At 35.0% G+C, this 23,497-nt stretch overlaps 1 protein-coding gene across 1 annotated transcript in view; it reads right to left on the bottom strand.

Moving 5' to 3' along the window:
- Positions 1 to 3,522: 3,522 nt before the first annotated feature.
- AP3B1 (adaptor related protein complex 3 subunit beta 1) overlaps positions 3,523 to 23,497 on the bottom strand; it is a 296,004-nt gene continuing 276,029 nt past the window's right edge. The window contains exons 25-27 of the mRNA XM_004058672.5: positions 21,958 to 22,055; positions 16,581 to 16,719; positions 3,523 to 4,245 (exon numbers count right to left, since the gene is read on the bottom strand). Of these exons, the coding sequence (XP_004058720.5) occupies positions 4,092 to 4,245; positions 16,581 to 16,719; positions 21,958 to 22,055 (391 nt within the window). The 3' untranslated portion in view covers positions 3,523 to 4,091. The remainder of the gene's footprint in view (positions 4,246 to 16,580; positions 16,720 to 21,957; positions 22,056 to 23,497) is intronic.

Here is a 23,497-nt window from a genome sequence, read left to right as displayed (position 1 = left end):
GTAGTGGTCCATGGCCCAGGGGTTGGGGACCCCTGCTCTAAACTACCACAGGCCATTGAGGTGGAGACATGGGGAATGGCTTTGAGAGAAAGGGACTGTGTGAGAGGGGAAAGAGAAGTGAGGGCAAGGAGGGGGAGGGGAAACATCGCTTTCTTAGGTGTGGCCAGTGTTGCTTTCTGTACAAAGGTATTTTCAAAACATTTTAAAAGATACAGCCTCAGCTGAGAATAACATATTTGCCCTTCTCCCATGCCTAGAAACTCTGTTTTCTCTTCTATATGCCACCCTACTTTTAAGAACTAGCTAGTTTCATTGCCTCAGTGGAACCTTCTCAGACCTCTCTAGCCCACTAATCACTTCTTCCCCTAAACTCAAAGGTACTTACTGGTGTTATTTGACAATTAATCATGCCACACTGCCTCACAGTGTTTCTCACAAACCATCTCAGCTTTCAAACAGCTATGTTTCAAGTTTGTTTGTCAAGTTACCATGTGGAATCTAACATATTTCTCTCAGAAAACAGTATCACATAGTGGTTAGCTTCCCAGGTCAGATAATAAAGTTCTGCCTACTCCACAACTCAGCTGAAAAGCGGTAGAAAAAAAAAAGTCATGTTACTAAAGTAGGATACAAGAGAATGAATTGATCATGAAAATGTTTCCTGAGGTTAGAAAGCAGGGGGATGGGAGCCGGCGCGGAAGAGGACTTAAGAAGATAAACAAGCACAGTCGAGAAGTCATTGTCTTTCAATTAATCAACCCCCAACTGATGGAAGAACAAAAGTGTGTCCCCCATGGCCGGCCAGTCCAGTGCGGTCACCTGTGTAAGGAGGCCGTGGAGGTGAAAAGGTGGGGCCAGAAGGCCTCTGGGGCTGCCAAGCTGCAGGACTTGGCACCTGAAGGAAGTGCGGGTGGGGCGGAGGCAAACCTGTATTAGGATGTAAGCAACACCTATTTGCAAACCAGGGCTCACTAACTTAGGGAGGTCCACATGGTCATTCCTTTGTTTATTGCCAATTAGATTGTACGTTTCTTGAGTAAGTATAGAGCATAACTTATATTTTACTACACCCCTGATGAGGTTTACCGTAGTTCTCCACATTCACAGTAGATATAGTCTTTCAGCAAAAAGGGAATAGAAAGGCTCTGGTTTTTTTGGTTTTTTTTTTTGAGACAGGGTCTCACTTTGTCACCCAGGCTGGAGTGCAGGGGCATGATCACGGCTCACTGTAGCCTCCAACTCCTGGGCTCAAGCTATCCTCCTGCCTCAGACTCCCCAGCAGCTGGGATTAAAAGCATGCACCACCACACCTGGCTAGATTTTAAATTACTTTAGAGACAGGGTCTTACTCTGTTGCCCAGGCTGGTCTTGAACTCCTGTCCTCAAGTAATCTTCCCACTTCGGCCTTCCAAAGTGCTGGGATTACAGGAATGAGCCACCACAGCTGGCAAACATAGTGCTCTTTTTTTCCCTCTCATTTTGTGAAAACAGGATTTCTTTTTCCCTTTAAACAAAGTTCCCTAGAAGGTCAGAGAGACTACAGAGAGGAAACAAGTCAGGGGAAAGATCTTAGGTTCTCTTTTAACTGGTCCAACTTTTCTTTTTTTGAAATCTTCCATCAGTCTGGATTCTTATCTTGTCTAACATCTAAATTCTTAACAACAGGAACACAGGTTATAAGGGCAAACTTTTTGTAAGCTATAAAGTTATTCATACGTTTGCAAATAGTTATCGAGAAGGACAAGTATACAGTATTTTAATTTGAGAAATGCATTGTTACAGTCTCTTTAGAATAAAAAAACTCTCATAATAAATAAAGCAAATGTGATATCAAAAATGAGGCTTCGTCTGAAATCTACTATGAGAGCCATTCTTCAAGATTGGTGTACATAAAATGTCCCATTAAGTGAACATTAAAATGAAAAAATACAGCTAGAATTAAGAATTCAACATTGACTAACTAGACTCAATGGAACAATTTAAAGATAATCATGGATTATGACAAAGTTAAAGGAAATATGAGGCAAGGAACTCTGAATCACCACACCACAAAAGAAAAAAAACAAACCTTTAACTTGGGGCTTTGGTCATTTTTCTGTTTTACGTGAAAAACATTTTAATGATATTAAGCTACTAGTGTTAAAATGGTTTCAACTGGTAGCGCACATTACAATCAATACATACTGTTCACTGATTCATACTACATTATATTATTGATTTAACATAATTTTAAAAGTTAGCAGCCAAAAATAACTTAGTCAAAAGTAAAGTCCTAATTAAATGTCCTTAGTTTAAAAAAATACAAATGTGTGAACTATCTTCACATCATACAAATGTGTGTCCTAATTTAAGGAAAAATAAGACCTTTCTCAATCACAACATGCACTTTCCCTCTGCCTGAAGACAGCATGGATAATTTTTTTTTCTTCCTCAGAAAACAGGTATTAAACCTGTCAAATTCTGTCTAACGCTTCAAAAAGTTATTGACTTAAAATTCAAAGTTATGAAGCTCTGAGCAATAAGGCTAATATGGAAATGCCAACGACCTGCGATTACAAAGGGGCTTTTGGGTGTGTTACCACAGCACCCAGGCTCCAGAGGGAAGTGGAACTCGTGGCTTCCGTACATTGGTACAGAATGTACACATGGTACGGAATTGGCACAAAATGTACACGTGGCTTCTGTACATTGCACTTCTGTACATTCTCTTCCCGGAGATTCAGGGCTATATTTCTGGAGCAGGAAAATTTAACAATTTTGTTTACTCTTGTCATCCCACCAGCTTGAAAATTTAAATAATTTTTCGACTCTGTTTTGTTCTTTTCAATATGTATGTTCCAAGAAAATTCCATTCTTTTCTTTTCAGCCTTCCTATAATGCTTCAAGCAATGTACAGTCACTTCCTTTTTACTTTTTAAAAATCATTATGTATGTGGCTCTGTACAAAAAGAACTGAGTAGCTTATACTACCTGAAAGTCCATTACCTTGCTTCAAAAAGGAAGTAAAATTTCAGCTGGTTTTAAAAAGGTACGAAAGTATTAGAAAAGTTCTCTGATTATAGAACAACCTTAAAAACAGTAACTTAAGGTAGCAAATAAAATAAATACTCTAGGAAAAGATGCTAATATGTTGATCATATAACTAGTTTTAAACATTTCTATAAGTTTATACTAGTTAGTTTCCAAAGTTGGGCATAAGGAAAAATGAGATTCAAAGAATTTATTCAGCAGGCCACATAATCAGATATCCACTAATAGATCAAAACTACCTAGAAGATGTTTATTTTGCAACATGAAGATTTTTGTTTTTGTTATTAAATACACCAATTTTTTTTTCCCTGGAGTAAACTATAATATAAGTAGAAAATTTACTTGGTTTGGAAGTGGTTTTTCTTTCGCTAACTAAACCACATTGCTTCTCTGCATAATGTAACACTCAAAATACTTGCTTTAAAATAAGAAAACTTTAGCATATGAACTTCAGGATTATTAATAGTTTCTCATTAAAAATGCAAAGACAAATATGATTCATATGCTAGTTTATTTATCTTATTATTGAGAGATAATTTCATGATGACAGTTATCAATAATCAATTACAATATCAAGAAATTCAAAGAACAAAGAGACTATGTTTTTTGTATTTGGATTTAAAAAGTATGTGATCTCATTTTCACATACCAAGCTGAGAGGCCATTTAGACTATCTCTTTGCTAATTTTTGCTTACTGCTGTAGGGAAGAAGATTTCCAATGAACTTTAAATATCTCATTCATGTCTACCATTGTCGAAAAAGAGAAGGCAAACGAGGAGGCCAAAAGAAGCAGCAGGACAGAGAAAACGCCACATGGATTCAAGAGTTGAGACAACTGACAGTAAAATATATGCTCTTTGGTTAGCAAAGCAAAAAGGGGGAAAGTATTGCATACATGATAGATACACACTGGCATTCTAAAGCAGGAGACAAGAATGTCAAGAGTGTATTCTTCCCCCACTGCCAGATGGAAGGGCTATTATTATAAATGAAAGGCAGCAGTAGTGGATGCCAGGCACTTTTGTTGTGTGCCAGATTCTAAAGTCCAGATGTAAGCAGGTTACCCCTGAGACAGGACAGGCTTCAGTTCCCGCAGCAGAACAGAGCCAATCACAGTTTTCTCAGTGTTTATGATAAGCTGGGCTGTAGAGCCTTCCTTCAGTTCCACTGTGACTAGCATCAATGACCCACTGTGCACAGTTTTAGCTGCAAACCTGGAAGAGAAAAAAGAGAGACCTTTTATCATGAGATGGGGAGGGTAAAGGAGATAGCATACATTCAAATAGGATTAAAATAACTCTTTTTTGTCAAATGAAATAATTTGCTGCAGGCTCCCTATTGCCAAAAACCCAAAGCCAAGCATTCTTCTGAAAAATCAATAAACTGTCCAGCCCATGCTAACCACAAGCAGGTAATTTTAGTGCACATTTAAAACAGAACAGAAAAAGGAAGTCTATTTTACTTATTAGTTTAAACAATAGATGCATGTGAGTAATTCTCCATTACAATATATTTGAGAACCATTCATCCACTTGGTATTTAACATTTCACCATGCATAGGGACATTTTAAATAAGCCATTGTATTTTTATTTTTAAAACATGTTAAGAAAAGGTACCTTTCTCAAAGAGCTTCAAAATTTAACTCCTCATATCTGAAAATGATTATGTAATAAGTTAGATAATTTTATGTACATTATAAAATTCTTACTAAGTTTCAATGAATTCACTCATGTAAAAATATTCAAATTAAATCTCTAATGTTGATGACATGAAGCAAAATCACGTGACAGCTAAGTGCAACCTCACGCTTCCCTTTTTCTTTGTTTTGAGATGTTTAGAACATTAGATCTTTCTTTTTGCTTAAGAGTGTAACAGAGGAAACTAGAGGTCTAACGCTCTAACTCTAAATTCCAAGACATGAAGAACCTACTGATTACACGGAACTAAAAGCAAAACTAGCCTTTTAAGCACTGCAATTGACTGAAAAGCCGTTGCAGGCATAACGAACTTCTGTCAATCCTGCTAATTCATTCTGCATGCACAGTTGAGCCTCAGGGTCATGAAGGAAGAGGACAGGAACCTCCCAAGCCTCCATTTTCCACATGAAGCATGTTCCACACACTTTTTGGGGGAGGGGGTTTGATTGCAGGGATGACTGGAGAAAAACAAAGTTGCTGCACATGAGCTTTTGAAAACACTAACAAGGGTAGAGCAGGTCTGTGACCTGCTGTGACCCCACTTTGCAGGGCCAATCCCCTTGCCCCTTTCTATATGACACGTGTCTGAATCTGAGCCATCTGCCTCAATTTGCGCAACATCTTCAGCCACAATGGCACCCAGTTAGCCCTGACAACAGCTCACAATACATAAAAATAAAACTGCCGCGCTAACAGCACGCTGCGGACTATTCAAGAGCAAACCAACTGGTCAGTGTCTCATGTCTGACAATTAGCATGGGCCTTGCACAGAGCCCACGGTGTCCACAGGGATCTGTTTAATTACCATCAACATAAAAGAGGGAGTTTATCAGGAGACACTCAGAAAAACTTCACTCCCGACTTAATTAAAATATTAGCCACTTAAGCAGGAAGCAGATTCTCTTTAAATGAAAAGTAATTTCTTTTTTGGGTTTTTAAAAAAATAACATCAAGATCTCATAACATATTAATTTTTTTAAAACCAAACAAGCCATTTTTGGACAAATAAAATCATGAACTAGGTTGTCCAACAATAATTAGAATAATGTATCCAAACCAAAACAGATATGCTAATTTTACTAAATTTCAAATATTATAAACACTTTGAAGTTGTGTTTTAAAATGTTAGCTAATGGGCTATCAACAAAATATGTTAGAAAATCTTCCTAGTCATTTGCTTGTGCACTCTACAAGCATGCTGAAAACTTCCAAGGAATCTGACAGAGCAGTATTCCTACTGAGAGAAGCAATTGTAAGTAACCAGTTTAGGAATATAAATCGTACCAATGTTTTTAAAGAGGTTTTTATAAACCTCTTAACACACACATCCATCTGCTTTTCAGACGTACACATGAGAGATTATGAACTAGGTACCTCAATTTCATCTTTGAGAAACATAAAGATCACCAGCCCTAAAATGATCTCTCTTTTCTAAGGCTCCTCACAGGTTTATGCATTTCTTTTGTCTAAATTTTTCAGGCTCCTCTGCTTCATAGGAGAATGCTGTTTCTATATTCCTGTAAAACCACGTCACCAAAGGATATGAGGTGGCTCTATTTTCCCATTCATTTATGCAACTTTTCCCACAGATTTGGCCATCACGTGTGTAATTCACTCAACAAATATTTCAACAGAGGTCCCTATTTCTGACAGGGTTATAATTATGTAAACAATAGTCTTATTAGTCCCTTTATTTACTTAACACTTGTGCCTTGGGACCATAGAGAAGGAGATTATGCCTGAATAGGAACACAAAAGCACTGTTGTTTGAATTTCAGGGTTGCACAGCCCCAAGGCACATTTTATCTCTTTTCTATTAAAAAACTTAGAGTTAATGTTACAATTAATATAAAGTTGGCAGAGACAAATGTCAATTTTGGTGTCAGTATGTTGACAGAGATTAGAATTAGTATCTTGGACATATTTTTGAAATCCTATTGCCACAAAAGTCTCAGTACTATAAAGAATAGGGGTATGAAAGAAAAGAAGCATTTGCTTACACTGCAATGGAAACACGCTAAGCAAATCATCCTAGCAACATAATCTGCTAGCTGGTGTAAAAGCTACTGCCTTTATTAACTAGGTCTCTGTGTTCTAGTGGGCACAAATGGTGGAAGCAATGTTTTAAAGCGGAAGACTAGAAGATCAGATGTTCTGACATTCTCATTTCACAGTTCAGAAAGGATATATTTAATTGGAACACAGCATGATCAAAATTGGTTTGTTTTGGCCCTCGGAAGGCAAAAACCACCACCCCAGATTTATTCATCATTTAACTCCTGCACAGGCTATGCTTCAACATACATGCAAAAAATAGTTATGGAAAGAGTACTAATTCATAAGTAATAAATAGCTAGCTTTGGGATGTCAGAAACATTGATTATAAAGTCAGCATGGGTCAGATATTTATATACTAAACTTAATGGCTGACATGAGAACCTCTGTACTTGGCCTTGAACTAAGATCGCACTGTGACAAAATTTTTTCAAAAGGCCTGAGAAATTTTTGATGACTATAATGATGATAGCAGCTATCATTTGTTAAGCACTTACTGTGTTCTGGCAGTGGGTTCTAAGTGCTTCACTGGAATTATTTCATTTAATCCTATGAGGCAGGTCACTTTATAGATGAGGCAAGCGAGGCCCAGAGAAGTTGAAGAACTTCCTCAGGGCCACACACCAAATTTCTGGTTGAGCAGAAATCTGAACCCAAGCATTCTGATTCCAGGTCACACAAATTATCTTCATGTATACAAAAATGCATCCATAATAATTTGTTTTTATCAGTCAACAGATAAAGTTTTTCCTATTTACCTAATACACACATAATCTATTATTGTTCCAAAAACATTAAGAAGGAAGAGTCCTCTCTTCAAAAATTGTTTACTTGATTTTGTAGTAATGTGTAATTCAAAGCGTGCGGACTCGATTCCTCATCATACTTTACATTTCTGCCTTTAAAGATTTAAAACATTTTAAATATCCCCTACTCTCCTCTCCCTAAAGAGACACCAGCAATGAAAAATACAAAGCCTTTCTGAATGGAGCTGTAACACAGGGAGGGACTACGGGGAGACCAATCAACCTCGAAAAGCAGTAACACCACAAATGAGAACAAATAAGTGGGATGACAGTTAAAGATGTATTGCCTGTGTATGACGGGCTCCATGTTATTAAAAGGACACCATCTAGATATTTTTCATTTCATTCTACCACCAACCACTTGCTGTTTGTAATCACCAACTGAGAAGGTAAAACTGTTTGGCTATATCTGTATTTCATCTTATTAAATGTCTTTGTCTATTATCTCCAGCAATTGACATTTAATCTTTGAAGCCTATAAGAATTCTTAAGATTTACGAAAAAGACAGAATAAGCTGGTTGTCAAAGCTAAATGAAAAAAAGTTTCACTCTTCTTAAAAAGTTATTTTGTCTTAACTATAGTCATAATTATAAAAACAGACCAAATAGCAACAACAAATTTGAAAAAAATCTAATATCTATAATACACAGATTTATTCTCCGTGCACTTAAACTATACTTTTTAAGATTTGTAACAAACTGGCTATAAATCGTACATGTTCTTTGTTAGAAGGAAAAGAAATCCTATAATTCAATTGTTCTAACAATTAACATTAACAGTACAGCATGAATTTAAAAGTATTTATCTGAGAGGCTGCGTCAGTCTCCAGGGTAGTCACAAACATAACATTTTTTACACAGAATCAGATTTGCTATACTTAATGCAACAGCTCTAAGACATGCTTTTTCTTCTCTTGGATAGTCTTCCTGGTTTCTGATTTTTCTATTCTGAGTTCAATTTTCTTGTGCTTTCTGTTCTACTGGTTACCAGAAGCTGTGACAATGACCCACTGAGGCTAAAACTTTTTTTTTGTACTCTGTACATGAAGCCTTCAATTACTGCCTGCTGAAGCAGACAGAATCCTATTAGTAAGAAAGACGATCACAAGATGCAGTGCCCTGCCCTAGCTGTATAAAAATAATTATCCAAAGTTGACAAATGTGTAATGAAGTCGCACGATCATTATGTGTAAGAAATACTGGTTGGAATAAGCCTCCTAAACATCAATACCAAAGCATAGTGATTTGGAGCGCTATCTGCCAAAGGATTTAAAATTATAAATCTTTATTACCTTGAGTTAATATAGTAGAACATTTTAAACAGGCACAGAATTTGTAAGTTGTAAAAAATTCTATTTTGTTGACTATAAAATTGCATTTTAAAGTTAAACCATTACACTATTGAATTAATAGTGAAGGACAAAAAAAGCATTTACACGTGATTTAGTTTTAGAGAATTTACACAAAGCAATGTATTTTTCCCAATTATTTAAAAAATCACCTAACAATATTGTAGTATTTTCCTCTAACGTTCAAATGAGAAAAGTTAAAACAAAAAATAAACAACCACCATAATTTAGGGCTCTCTAGTTCCTACTCTAATCTTCAGAGATGGTATAAAAAATTATTCCCCACACTATCAGGCCAATGATGCATTCTTTCTTTATATAGGAAAGCTAAAAAATCTAAGTGCCCTTGCTTAAAGAAGACATAAAACATCCCAGTTATTTCAGAGCATTTCTGGTTTGTCTGGTGGGGGTGGGGTGAGATGGGGAGAAAACTAATAGTAAAACAAATACATTCTTACCCCATTCTCTTTGATTCCTTACAAAATTGTCAACCCAGAAGGAAAAGCATCAAGAATACCCTTCTTTCATTTTTACGTGAAACAGTTATGGATTCCCATTAGTAAATTGTTGCATTAGAGGACATTAAATGGTGAACTTAAATAAAACTTAAATAGAGAATGTTTTAAAGTAAAAATCAGCTGTGCAGTTTGGTTACTTCTGAAATATCCAAATACGCTTTCTGTGTGAAAATTAACTGAGGTCCGCATTTGTTTGTCAATGAACTGATGCTCAGGGCCTGCAGAGTTCAAAGCAGTCAGATAAAAATGCAGTGCTGTCCTCTAGTGGACAGCCACCAACCTGAGAAAGAACTGTTTTGATTACTAAAGAGGTTCTACAAATCTTCAGTCCTGTTTGAGACTCAAAATTTGTCATATTGTAGAAAAGACCTGAGCCTGATAGTTTTATACTTAAAACTGTTTATACAAAATTTTGTTTCTGTTTATACAATGAAGAAGGTTGACAGTAGTATCAGGGCTTATAAAATTAGGGCAACGAGACGTCCAATGTTATTTGAAAAGCAAAAATTCTTTGGAGAATTACAAATTCTCCAAAATTACCCAGAATTCAAATCCCATATAGTTACCAACAGAGAAGAAAACAACTAACAAACAAAAACAGTAACTCAAAAGTTAATCAACCTAAGAATAGAGAAAGGGAAATATTAGAGACCCCATCAAGAAGTGTCTTTGCCATTTGTGTTTGCAACCCTAGCACTAGCAAAATCTGTCACAAAGGTCTCCAAAAAAATACTAAGTGAAGGAGTTACACATTATAGATCTTTTTAGGATACCAAAAATAATGTGTACCAGTATTTCCCCTACCAACAATCTTCAAACAGGTATGTAATAACAGTGATTAACTGGGTGAGTTTAAGGCCTAGAAATGGAACAAGTTGGCCAGGCATGGTGGCACATGCTTGTAATCCCAACACTTTGGGAAACCAAAGCGGGAAGACTGCTTGAGCCCAGGAGTTCAAGACCAGCCTGGGCAACATAGGGACACCCTGTCTCTACCAAAAAAAAAAAAAAAAAAAAAAAAAAAAAATTAGCTGGGCATGGTGGCATGCACTTGCAGTCCTAGCTACTCAGGAGGCTGAGACAGGACGATTGCCTGGGCCCAGTTCAAGGTTGCAGTGAGCTACAACTGTGCCACTGCACTCTAGCCTGGGCAACACAGTGAGACCCTCTCTTAAAAGAAAAAAAAAAAAGAAATGAAACAAGTTGTTCTTTACCTGTACTTGAATTAAATAATAAGACTTTTATTTTAAACCTGAAATAAACTGTCTTTATGTGTGTTGATAAATTAAAAAGTTGACTACTTGGTTGCCAATGGATACACTGTTTCACTCACAGCACCAGACTTTCCTAATAGTTAAGGACCTAGTGACAACAGTAAACCAACATTTATTCGACTAGGATTGTAATTATCCACAAGTTGCATATGGTAAAAGCTTGCAAATTTAAAAAGTGACAGGATAAACAAAATCCAAATTACTAATTAAGATATACGGGGGGGAGGGGGAGGGGGGAAGGAATATCAGTAGCGAATACAAGTTAACAATGAAAGTTACTCCAGAATCTTACTGAATAAGCTAAGAACTAAAATAGAATCATGGCAGAGACAGGGTGTTCTGTCTTCAATCAAACATCACCTTTTCTCCTCAGAGGGTTAATTTGTGGTTCATGAAAAGGCAAAATGAGTAGGTAAGTGTGACAACTTTTTCAACAATATTATTGTATACAAATGTCAGGATTTCTGACTATGGGTGAAAATGTGAGATGGCTGAGACTGCTGAAAGACATACACAGTTATGGTCTAAGACTGTTTTATTGACACCGCTCTAATGTACTCCCGTAATGGACAATACACCGTCTTGCTGGAGCACTCTGGGATATGTGTAAGAAAAATTAAACCAAACATCTCACCTACTGGCATCCCTTACTGACTAATCTGTAAAAAATAAAACATATAAACATAGGAAAAAATATTTTGAAATGTGTCATGTGGCATTACAGCTTGATAATTCCAGGCAGCCTCAAACTGTGGACTTCGGAACATTTGCCTTCCAACCACTTGGAGTGCTGCCTAAAATAGAGATTCCTGGGCTCTTTCTCAGATTTACTGAAGCTGAGTTTTTGGGGTGGGTTCCAGAAATCTGAGTTTTACACAAACTCACACATGATTTTTTTGTACAGAAAAACCTTAGTGATTTCGGAGCTACATGTTTTTTGTTTTCTGCTTTTTGGCCACTGCACTTACTCATAAGTGCTGTTATCAGAGGACATGCAATGTAATAAAAGCAAGGCACCTCAGTTTCCACGACGTTGAACACAAACCTCCTTCCTAAACCCTTCCTGGATATTTCACAGAGAATCACATGAAAGTTTTCCTGGCCCTGAATGAAACTGGGATCCCCACAGCTAACGCCTGTAATCTCCTGCCTTCGAACACGTGAGGTCTTGCCCTTTCCCCTTTGCAGTCCATTCATATACTGGTTTAATGCTGTCCATTTTGCCCTTGGGATACACTTTATTTATGTATTAGTTTACTAGTATTGTCTTAAGTAATATGCATTAAGACCTTCACAATGTATAGCATATCTCATTAAAATAAATTTGAATATCTTACACAGGAAATGAAGATATTCAGCTACATATTTAATAAATGCTTTTTGATGATGATGGAACTTCTCATTTTTGTAATACTCCTTATCATGCGTTAACTGTAATTTGGAAAACAGCAGATTGACGCAATGACCATAATTCTGTATCTCTTTTTTTTTTTTTTTTTTTTTTGAGATGGAGTCTCCCTCTGTTGCCCAGGATGGAGTGCAGTGGTACCATCTTGGCTCACTGCAACCTCTCCTTCCTGGGTTCAAGCAATTCTCCTGTCTCAGCCTCCCAAGTAGCTGGGATTATAGGCGCCTGCCACCAAGCCTGGCTACTTTTTTTTGTATATTTAGTAGAGACGGGGTTTCACCATGTTGGCCAGGCTGGTCTTGAACTCCTGACCTCAAGTGATCTGCCTGCCTTGGCCTCCCAAAGTGCTGGGATTACGGGCATGAGCCACCATGCCCGGCCACTCTGTATATCTCAATAAGATGATTTTGTTCTCCAAGAGCAGGTTTTTCAAGTAAGTACGACAGAAATGAAGATAAAGTTGAGTCTCTCAATAGTATACTGTTTGGCTCTGATCCTATCACTCATTTAGAAAATTACAACTAAAAATCATATAATCTAACAGTAGAGCTGCTTTCTCAATTGATCTTTAAAAGTGTTAACGAAATAAAAAATGTTTCTGGTTTTTGAAGTATATTTCATAAAACCTGTGCGCCTTTAATTGGCTTTTCTTAATGAGGGCCATTTTCTGTTGCTGTGTTAGGAATCATTTTCCATTAAGTGTTCAATTAAAATCTGTACTTTATACCATTACATACTTCTCCACATTAATAAAGGTTCACTTTTCCTTAGATAATTCTTACACTAAGTATTTCTTTACCTGGCATTTAATGTAAAAATGTATAAAATTTGAAGAGTAGTAGAAATAAAGTATTCCAAAATTAGGCAATGGAAACTCTATTCATTAAAGGGTTAGAACGAATACACTAATTCTTATTAAAAGTCCTCTCAGAAAGAAAAGATCCTGAAAAATTAAATAGAACATAAGCCAGCCAAGAGTAACTTATCATATTGAAAATTTTAATCTCTTAAAATACTAGTAGTAAAAATGCTTTTCATACTTGGTGTTTTTAAAAATAATCCTAAACTGATTACCATTAATAAATATTAGAGTGGCTTTGGTCCTACTCTTTATAAACTCAAAAACGTAACTATCACAAAAGAATAAGGGAATCATTCAAAATCTCATAGGGATTTCAATTTTATCATTAGCAATTAAATAATATATAAACTTAGATATAGAAATGTATTAATTCCATGGAGTAGGGTAATATAATATGCAACACTATAGTTAAAAACATTTATTTCAATAAAGTGGTAAACAGTTAATTTATATTATTATAATGTAAACACTAATTCCTATTTCATTTTAAATGAAATTAAGAAAAGCAAAAAAAAAGTACAAAAGTACAGTTTTATTAACAATTGTTTATTTTTGTTTTAATTGCTATTAGCAAAAAGAATGAGAAAAAGTGTTACACAGGATAATAATTTATGTCAATATCTGTATAAAAAATAAAAATAACTTTAGGTGTTTGTTACCTGGAAGCTTTCTAAAATTTAGAACATTATTACAGCCATACTTTAGCTATAAAAGCAAATATGAAATATTTTTCAATTCAGTATGATGGGACTTGAGAAGCAAGTTGAGACAGCACAGGCTATTCTTAAGTATCTACAGGTATTTTATTGACTTTTGACTCTGTAGTAACTTGGGCCCTCCCCCAGGTTACAGAGCCAAACACCAGGCCACTGACGATACGGCTAGAACAGAAAAGCCTCAAGACACTGTGGATGAGTATGAGGATCACGAACATTAAGTTTTGGGTTCAATCTCTGCACTCCAAAGTCAAATATAAATGGTTCTTAGTTGTGTGTCTCCTCTGCATTAGCATGGACAATTGAGAATTGATTGTAATTTTAATTTAAATCATTTGAGCAGGTATTACAGGTATTACATTCCAAACCAGCAAGACAAGTTACTGGCAAACTATCTTTAATAAGAATTATACAACTGTGCTAAGGGTCCCTCTAAGTCTATCTCCCAATAGGAAGATAGCTTTCATTTTATGTGGCTTTGTAACTTCACTTTTCTTCTTTCTTTTCTCTTTTTTTGAGACAGGGTCTCACTCTGTCACCCAGGTTGGAGTGCAATGGTGTGATCACAGCTCACTACAGCCTTGACCTCCATGGGCTCAGGCGATCCTCCTACCTCAGCTTCCCAAGTAACTGGGACCACAGGCATGTGCCACCATGCCGGACTTAATTTTATATTTTTTGTAGAGACAGGGTCTCCCTATGTTGCCCAGTCTGGTCTTGAACTCCTGGGCTCAAGAGATCTACCCACTTTAGCCTCCCAAAGTACTGGGATGACAGATGTAAGCCACCTTGCCCAGCCTTGACATTTTTTCTTCTAAGAAACAAAAATCTAGACAGCTGCCATTGCTTTCAGAAAAGTTAAAAAAAAAAAGAAACCCAAAACAACCTATACACAAAACAAAACTAAACTAGATGTTCCAGCATAAACAGTGGCAACTCTATATTAAAACAAGACTGCAGTATTGCTGGATACTAGGTGTTTCAGGTAAAATTTCATACTGAAGAAGTTATACTTGATAATACAGCATTTTGGTGTTTTAGTAAATTCAATAATTCCAAGGACCCATAAATAAAACAGAACAGTTTCTGTTAGAGAAAATTACCTAGGAAAGTGAAAAGAAGTATTTAAAGCAGAATAAAATTAAAACAGGAAAACTCAAAATATTTATTTTCACTGAAAAGGCTTTTGTTACTCTTTTCCCTATTGAACATTAACTGATAAATAAGTTGTATTTTTGTGGTGGTCTGTATCATGACCTTACATCTATTTTCTTATTTTATCACCATCCTATGTGAGATAGATAGAGCTTGTCATAAACTAAGAAATGAAAGACACCGGGCACGGTGGCTCATGCCTGTAATCCCAGCACTTTGGGAGGCCGAGATGGGTGGATCATGAGGTCAGGAGATCGAGACCATCCTGGCTAACACAGTGAAACCCCGTCTCTACTAAAAATACAAAAAATTAGCCGGGCGTGGTGGCGGGCGCCTGTAGTGCCAGCCACTCGGGAGGCTGAGGCAGGAGAATGGCCTGAACCCGGGAGGCGGAGCTTGCAGTGAGCCGAGATCGCGCCACTGTGCTCCAGCCTGGGCGACAGAGTAAGACTCTCAAAAAAAAAAAAAAAAAAGAAATGAAAGCAGGAGACCTCTTGAGCAACTTAAAAAAAAAAAAAAACAGTACAAGGTAAATCTATTTTTCAACTAGTACATGCAGTTTTTATTCCGCCGTGATTAGTACAGTGAAGTTAGGCAACTACGGATACAGTAATGGCAGGTCAGCTCTTCTGAAGTCAAATCTAATGTTCTTTCATAGCTATCACAGAATTTCATTTCAATCCTCCCTCACTTTTTTTTCCTGCCACCCATTTCCAAACACATAAGGAATGTAAAGCACATAAGAAGTTATAACTTCCCCAAGATTACCAAGCCCATTAGTGGCAGAGTTAGATCTAAAACCCAAATCACCTGTAGCATTTTTCATATGGGGCCTCTCTTGCTCCTGTGTTAACTTAAAAAAAATGTTTTTTAAGGTCTGCAGGTCTTCCCTTTGATGCTAAATTTGTTCTCTATGATTGATAATTATATAAGAAAGGGCACACTAAATATATAGTGTGTAGATATTTTTAATGGCAGAAGTATGCCTGCCATGAGATGGTTTGCAACGAATTCCCTTAAGCTCACAGAGGACTGTGCAATCACCAAATGGATAAGAGATAATTATTTTTATCTTTACATTCATTTAAAGCCACTGGCATTCATAAAAATACAGAGGGCAAACATTAATCACATTTTCTGCTGCCTTTCAGGACAAATAACTTGGATCTCATATTTCAGATGCTTGGTGATAGAAAATATTACTGGTCTAAGAAACAGAAGCTGTATTTACCCCCATGTTGGTCATCTAGCAGCTCTTTCTTTACTGGAAGCAGTCTTAGGGGATGGCTACCAAAAGGAAATCTGTATGTAGTACCCAAACGTCCTCCCTTTCAAGTAAAAAAGTCCAACTATACTGCTTTATAGAATAGTTCTTCCTGGACATCTACTGAATCTGGTGAAATAAGATAAACTCTCAACCATCTCATAAAGGGTAACTTTATAAATTACCAAGCTATTATAAAATGTGAATATGCTCTGTGTATCTTTCAGGAAAGACCATGCCAGTATGATAAGGATGCTCTGAGATGGGAAAGACAGCCTTAATGCAAAGCAATCAACAACTATACCATCAGAAAAAACAGGGAGTGTGTGTATATATATATATGTTTAGGGGTTATTATTTCCAAAGAAAACAATGAATTTAAAATTATATATTTATACATATTCAAGTCATCTTCACCTCCACATCGTGTGTTAGTGAACCTACCTGTGTACATTATCCTGGCCAGAAGGGACTGCACCTACATTGGCTACATTTACAACCTTCTGAAAGATCACAGAGGGAGTGAAATTCTGTGGTGCAGCAATGATTACAGCAGAAGTTTCATTCATTCCTGTTAGCACTCCTGTAAAAGCAAAAGAAGGCTCCCTTTTATTAATTTCTTTTTGAAAATTACATTTACAGAATTTTAAGCTCATGGCCAAAATTTTAACTTTTTTTCAACAAAAGAAACACTACTTTAGGATGTAATTTACAAGATAATTATAAAACTAAAACAAAATGCAATTGTTTCGAAGTTTTTTAAAATCCTCATTGTATAGGAAAATGTGTAAAAATTCAGTAAAAAATCACTCAAATCTAATTTTAAGTATGATAGGATAAAAACTTAGAATCACACATATGAAATATCAATTTCAGTTTCTTCAAAGTATACTCAATCTGGGGTTTATGTAAACTAGTAAGCTTTTACTTCTTAATAATATATAAATGTATTTGTTACTATTGCTATTTTTTTCTATTCATTCAAAGATCTCTCATTGCCAAATGCTGCTTGAGAACACATCAAAGTAATTCCAGGATAACTAGCAGCAATACCTGGTAAATGGCCTCAGTATGACAGATCGAAGTTATCTCAACAGTGACTGGAAGTCACTGAAAATGCACAAGTATTTAGGCTATACTTAGAGCTAAAAGTACTTGTCTAGTGAATGGAAAGTGTTTTGCTGACAAAAACACTAATTGAAACTCCTGAAGCAAAAACTTTGAAAATGAAAGAAAAAATGAGAATGAAAACTCTTAAATCCCAGGGACATTTCAAATAATATTTAGGAAAGAAATTAAGTTAAGCAAAAGCATGAAGAAAACCATACAGAGTTAATGCAAGACATGCCATTAATATCCAGACCTCCTGTAAAAATGTTCAGTGAACAAATTCAACAACACACCAAACACTTGGAACAAATACTGAAATTTAGTGCCCGGGTTAAAAAACAAATTAATTACAACAAATGCCATCTATTTGGATCTGTGATATAAGTCATAGACATCTAATGGTTATCTATTAGAACCAATAACTCTTTGAGATATTTGATAATGTGCACAGTAGTTTACAAAATTGATGAAAATAGTAAAAGTCTGATTTCATGTTTTCAAAAGACCCTGCACCTTCTGGCATATATATTTAATTTAGTTATTTATTGCAAATGAAAACTAAAATTTAAAAGAATCCCTACGATTAACAGTATGAAAACACTAAAGCCTAACATTGTGAAAAGACTTTTGCCGTCAGTTAGAAAATAGAACTATCTAACTATCTAGCTTCTAACAACAAGCATTTTTTACTAACCACTTTCAAACTCTGGGAACACTATGTTCTGTCTTAGACCGTTTAACTTCAATATTAGGCAAAAGCTTTAAAAACTATACAAACAGTCAAACACTGCTTTTAAGTAAAGCACAGTGGCTGACATAACACTGCTGAGAGATGTGTGTACTCATTTAGGATTTAAACCTTCTCCATTAAGCTCTATTGAAGAGCAACTGCTGAATAAATGAATGCAACTATGTTTATGTTAAAAGCCTGTTTCCCGCAGCATGTAATTAAAGGAAATGTTGTACAAAGCCAGTACTTTTGTCAAGCTCCTGTAAATGGAAAGATGGATAGCACTCAGAGAAGTGAATGCATTGCTTCATATTTAACCTTAACACTCTTGTCATTAATGGTTTGTCTAACTTGTTCTATAAAAGACAAGGTACTGCTCCATTGAAGTAAAATTAAAAAAATCAACTAAACCATGCTTTTCAGAACAGAAGATTCATTATCGTCAGCTAATGTATTGGCATAAAGCAAAGTAACATCCTATCAAGTAAGGCACACATTCAATCTGCCTTCCCACCCCCCTTTATTTTTAACTCATGCTGTTTTATTGTTATAGGCAATTTGTACCACTCAGCATGACAGTGTAAACTGAATCAAGATTAATTTACATGCAAAAGAACACTTAGGAGAGCAGCATGGTAAGCAAATGTATTGTCTCGATTGCTGAGGTGGAAAAAGAACCTGGAAAGAAAAAAAGGTGCTCTAATTAAGGGGCATCAAATATGATTGCTTATGGTAGTTAAGGGCCAGAAAATAGTAAATGTCTGACCATTTAAAGAATTAGCATCTTGCTAGCTAGGAACTCATAAGATGGATGCATAAATCATAATAAAATTAAGTAAACATTTTAGGTTTCTTAAACCAGAGATTTTTCTAAATGAAAATATATCAGGTATTCTCAAATTAACAGGAAAGAAAAATAAGCAAAGGTTTCATTAAAAGTTCCTCCTAAAAAATAATACTTTAAAACACTGTAGAGCCTGTTCATATATAATAAAGGTAAAATCACTGGGAAAATATTTAAAAACTGTGAGGCTAAATAATTTGTGGCTTTATTAGAATCTATCTAAATTTTGGTGAAGGCAGTAGATAGCACTTACTTTAGGCTAATCAGCTGTAATTAACTGCTAAAAGGCAAACCAAATAACATAAAAAAATTCAGAAAAATTTCTAAGTTTTAGATTTGTAATTTAATTCACAAGAAGAAAATGAATAAAAATTCAAAAAAATTCTAAGTTTTACATTTGCAATTTAATTCACAAGAAGAAAATGAATAAGAGGAGGTATCTCGGAACACGTACTCGACTTAGGCCTCTTGAAATTAAAACTGCATGAAGAAACCAAATTAAATATTTTTAAGTAAAAAATAGATCCCTTGTTATTTTCTTATTGAAAGCATCTCACAGCTAGATCATTAACTAATTCTGCAATGCTTGAAACTCATAGCAATGAATAAATCATGCTTCTGATGGAGGCTTATATACATAACCGTCAATACGTAGAATAATCTAATCTTTCATTTACCACTTTGACTACCAATCTTATTATATATATATTAAAAACGTTTAGCCATGAAATCCTAAACACAACAACTGAGAAAAAGTGATAGATCATGTTGCATATTAGAAATAAAACTTTTGTTTTAAAAAATATTAATCTAAAATGTAATACTCTGTTAGAACCACTTTTATTTAATACTGTACACTTTTCAGTTATGTATATCTTTAGAATAAAAATAGAACCATATTCCCCACGTTCCTTATTTATAATTTTTTCAGTTAAATTTAATTAACACATTTAACATACTTCTTGAGTTTTAAAATGTGTCATATGAAATAAGATATTAATTATGTAAATCCACTTTATTCAAGGTAGAAAAATCGGTTAAAGTTGCTGTAACACACACACACACACACACACACACACACACACACACACACACACACACACACACACCCGTTAAATTTACTTGCATTTTACCTTCCAGAATTTTGCATTGATAAAATCTGAGGAAACGGATTTTTATTCTGATTTAGGCTTTTCTGTTAGTGAGAGATTTCTAGGTATCTTTTGTGGAAATAAGCTAAGCTCTTACTAGAGCAGTATAACAAATACATGTGTAAAGTTGAGGATTGAGACCTCTATTACCAAACCTGCTGAAATCTATAACTAAAAAGATGCTATTGAAAAGACTCTTTAAACCTGTGCTAAATTTGCCAGCATCAAGTTCCACATCAAAGAATGAATTCAGGAAGACAGAAAGAATGATACAGAAATGCCAAGAGACTTGCAAGGATTTACAAATACTTCATATAAACAAATTTTCAAATAGCTTTATTCAGAGTAGCCTTTCTGCTCTATTAAACATAGCAAACAGATGCCAGATTTATTCAAACAAATAATCAACAACCATAGAAGTAAAATGGCAGAAGAAAAAGGAATTTTGGCAACAACTCCACAGACGACCACAGCTATTCTCCAAGTGCACCTCTCTCATGCACTTAAGGTTCTGTATGGCTAGTCAGCGAAAAATCCCTCAGTCACAGCAGAGCACAAAAAATTTGATCGAAATATTAAGTATTCTAACCAAAAGCTGAGGGAGTGAAAGGGTATATAATAATCTGCTGCTTCAGATATACTTTAGCTGTACTTTTCAAAAAAAGAATATCCCCTTAACAATAAATGTGCCAAAGCCTTATTCAGTCACCGTGTGCCACTCACCTTGGTTTGCTGAGCAGATGTAAAGCAGAGAGGCAGGCTTTAGCCAGCAAAGGGTAAGAATAGCAAATATAAGAATCAATTCAATTTGTCACAAAGATAAAATAAAATAAAATAAAATAAAAATAAAATAAAATAAAAATAAAATCACAAAGATAATTTTCCTCTATAGCAATAATCAACTTTCCAAGAAATGCAAATCCAAAGAAAGATTTCATCGTTCTTTTTTATTGCTTAAATAATGCCCAGCAAAAATATTACTATTAATTTATGGCCTTGTATGAGATTTTCTTTTTGACATTGTGAATTGCAAAGGCTTAGAGTAAAAACATATCTTCAGCACAATAGCAGAGTGCCAGGAAGCGTGCCCCTCTTCTTAGGTGTAGGTATTTGTGTGTGCCTAGTACGTTCTGGAAGTTTGATGGGTATGATTTACTACCTCAAAATGAAGGGATCTTTGATAACACCCTCCACAGGAAAAAATGGCTTAGATTCACATAAAGTTGTAAAAACTGCTGACTATAGCATTTAAATATGCCTTAATTTTATAAACGTTATCGTTAATTAAACACATAAAATCAGACAGTTATCTCCCCTTATTCACATACGAAAAAAAACCACCTCGTTTTTATTAGAAGGTATGTTTGACTCTGGGCCAACTACAGATATTAATACTTGCATTTTGCTGAAAATATTTTCTTTTTAAGTACTTATTTTAAAAATGTTTCAGTTCTAATAGGTTCTGACAACACAGCATTTCTTTAATATAGAATTAGGTCAAAAGAAACTAGAAGTATTTTAATGCCATAATTAGGAGTTTATTTTGAAGGATAAGGTAGTTTAATGTGTGCAAGGACAAATACATTAGTAAGACATAAAAAAACAGTTCTATAGTGAAAAAATACGCAAACATAACAATTATACTGGTAGGACATCGGTAAAGTCCCCAATTCCTGGCACTTTGAATAATACAAAACCCATTAGTATATCATCAGGTTGACAAGCAACAACTCTCAGCATTGAAAAGGTGATTAAGAATTAATGTATCATTTAAAGACATATTAATCAATTTTCAAGTATGCCAGGAATATAGACAAACATCTGTTTTTAAGGTTGTAAGTGCAAAGCATTAACAAAAATTGGAAGATTGTGCACTAATATCTGTTAATGGCTATGTACATATGAAAATTTATTTTAGAGACTGTACAGGAATAAGCACATATTATTTGGTATGTAAATTTCTAGTAAGTTGTAGACATCTCTCACCTTGCTCTTTCTTAAAATCTTTCTCTGACATGGCCACAGGTAAAAGCAGTTCTCCAACAGGTGGCTGAATATTAACACTGAAGCAATCATCCTTGGTACTGAAGAAAAACAATCAAAGCTGACTAAATGCTTCATAAATAAACATTCTTAATACTAAGTAGTTAAATCAATGCAATGAAAGCCTATGCTAGCATATACAGTATAAGACCTTTTTGGTTTAAACATCACAGCTAAAAAGGTTTAAACATTTTCCCAAACAAACAACATTACTTGCAGAAAAATACATCTGTTATCTCAATCAAGATTTTTTAAAAAACAAAACTACACAGGTATAGTAAATTATCCCATTTGAAAAAGAACTTTAAAAAACTGCAGTAATTGTATATAACCACTACCACCAAGAGAAACACTTCATGCAGCTAATAGAGAATTAATATTTTATCTCTAGTTTGCATACATCTTAAAGTATAGAAGATGAAATGCTTTAGTCTGAAACAGTTAAGATCTCTTTTTTAAAATATTAGTTTTAAATAAAGAAGAAAATAGAGTGACCATATTGTGTTTAGATAGGTGCTAATAAAGTAATATCTCATCTGCAAACTTGCTTTCCTAAAATTAAAAAAAAAGCCCTTATTTGCTAGTAGTGCTATTCATTGACATTATTGACCAACGTGGTAGAAGTTATTATTTCAAATGACAGGATATGAAGAATTTAAGAAAGCCAACCTTGTTTGTTCTAATATCAGATAGAAAAACAATAAGTGCATTTACCTAAGTCTCATGATATTATGATCAATAAAAAATGCTAAAATTGTCTAAAAAATTTTTTAAAGTTAGATGTTTAGGGGTAGGTTGATGAGTGTATCCTAAATGATAGTAGTGTGTTTGGCGGCAAATAAGCAGAAAATCCGACTAACAGTTTTTTGAGAAAAAGGCATTGATAATTTATAATACAAGAAGTCTTAGAGTTACCAGTCACAGGCTCATTCAGTGGCTTAAAAAACCCTTTAGAAGCCCAGATTCCTCTAGCTTTCCCTCTGCCATCCTTACTATGTTGGCTTTCATCCTCATGGTTGCCACATGGCTGCTGTATCTCCAGGTACCTAGTTTACATTCCATTGAAGGAAGGGTGGTGATGAGACAGTGTTGAGTAACTATGTCAACCAAATCTGTTCCTTTTTATTACAAAAGCAAAAGCTTTCAGGAAGTCCCATAGAGGGACTTCTACCTTCATGTTAGAACTGGATCCCACAGCCTGTGAGATGGTAGCTAGAGAAACAGGGATTGTGGATAAGAAATACTAAACATTAGGTTAAGAAACACTTGAATTTATTCATGTGTGGGTAGAGACAAATGACATAATATAAAAAAAGAACATAAAATCCACTTTTATTTTATGCTATTATGTATTGTATTCTTGTAAGTGGCCTTATATTTTTTCCATATGTGGATTGTTGAAGGCAAACCAATAAATCCAATTTATTTATCAATTCAATAAACACTTACTGAATACAAACTTGATCCTATGTAGTGTGTGAAT

The sequence above is a fragment of the Gorilla gorilla genome, chromosome 19 (assembly GCF_029281585.2).
Source record: "Gorilla gorilla gorilla isolate KB3781 chromosome 19, NHGRI_mGorGor1-v2.1_pri, whole genome shotgun sequence".
In the NCBI taxonomy this organism is placed as follows: Eukaryota; Metazoa; Chordata; class Mammalia; order Primates; family Hominidae; genus Gorilla; species Gorilla gorilla.
The sequence above is the reverse complement of the archived record's forward strand: the minus strand, read 5'-3'. Positions and strand labels throughout refer to the sequence as shown.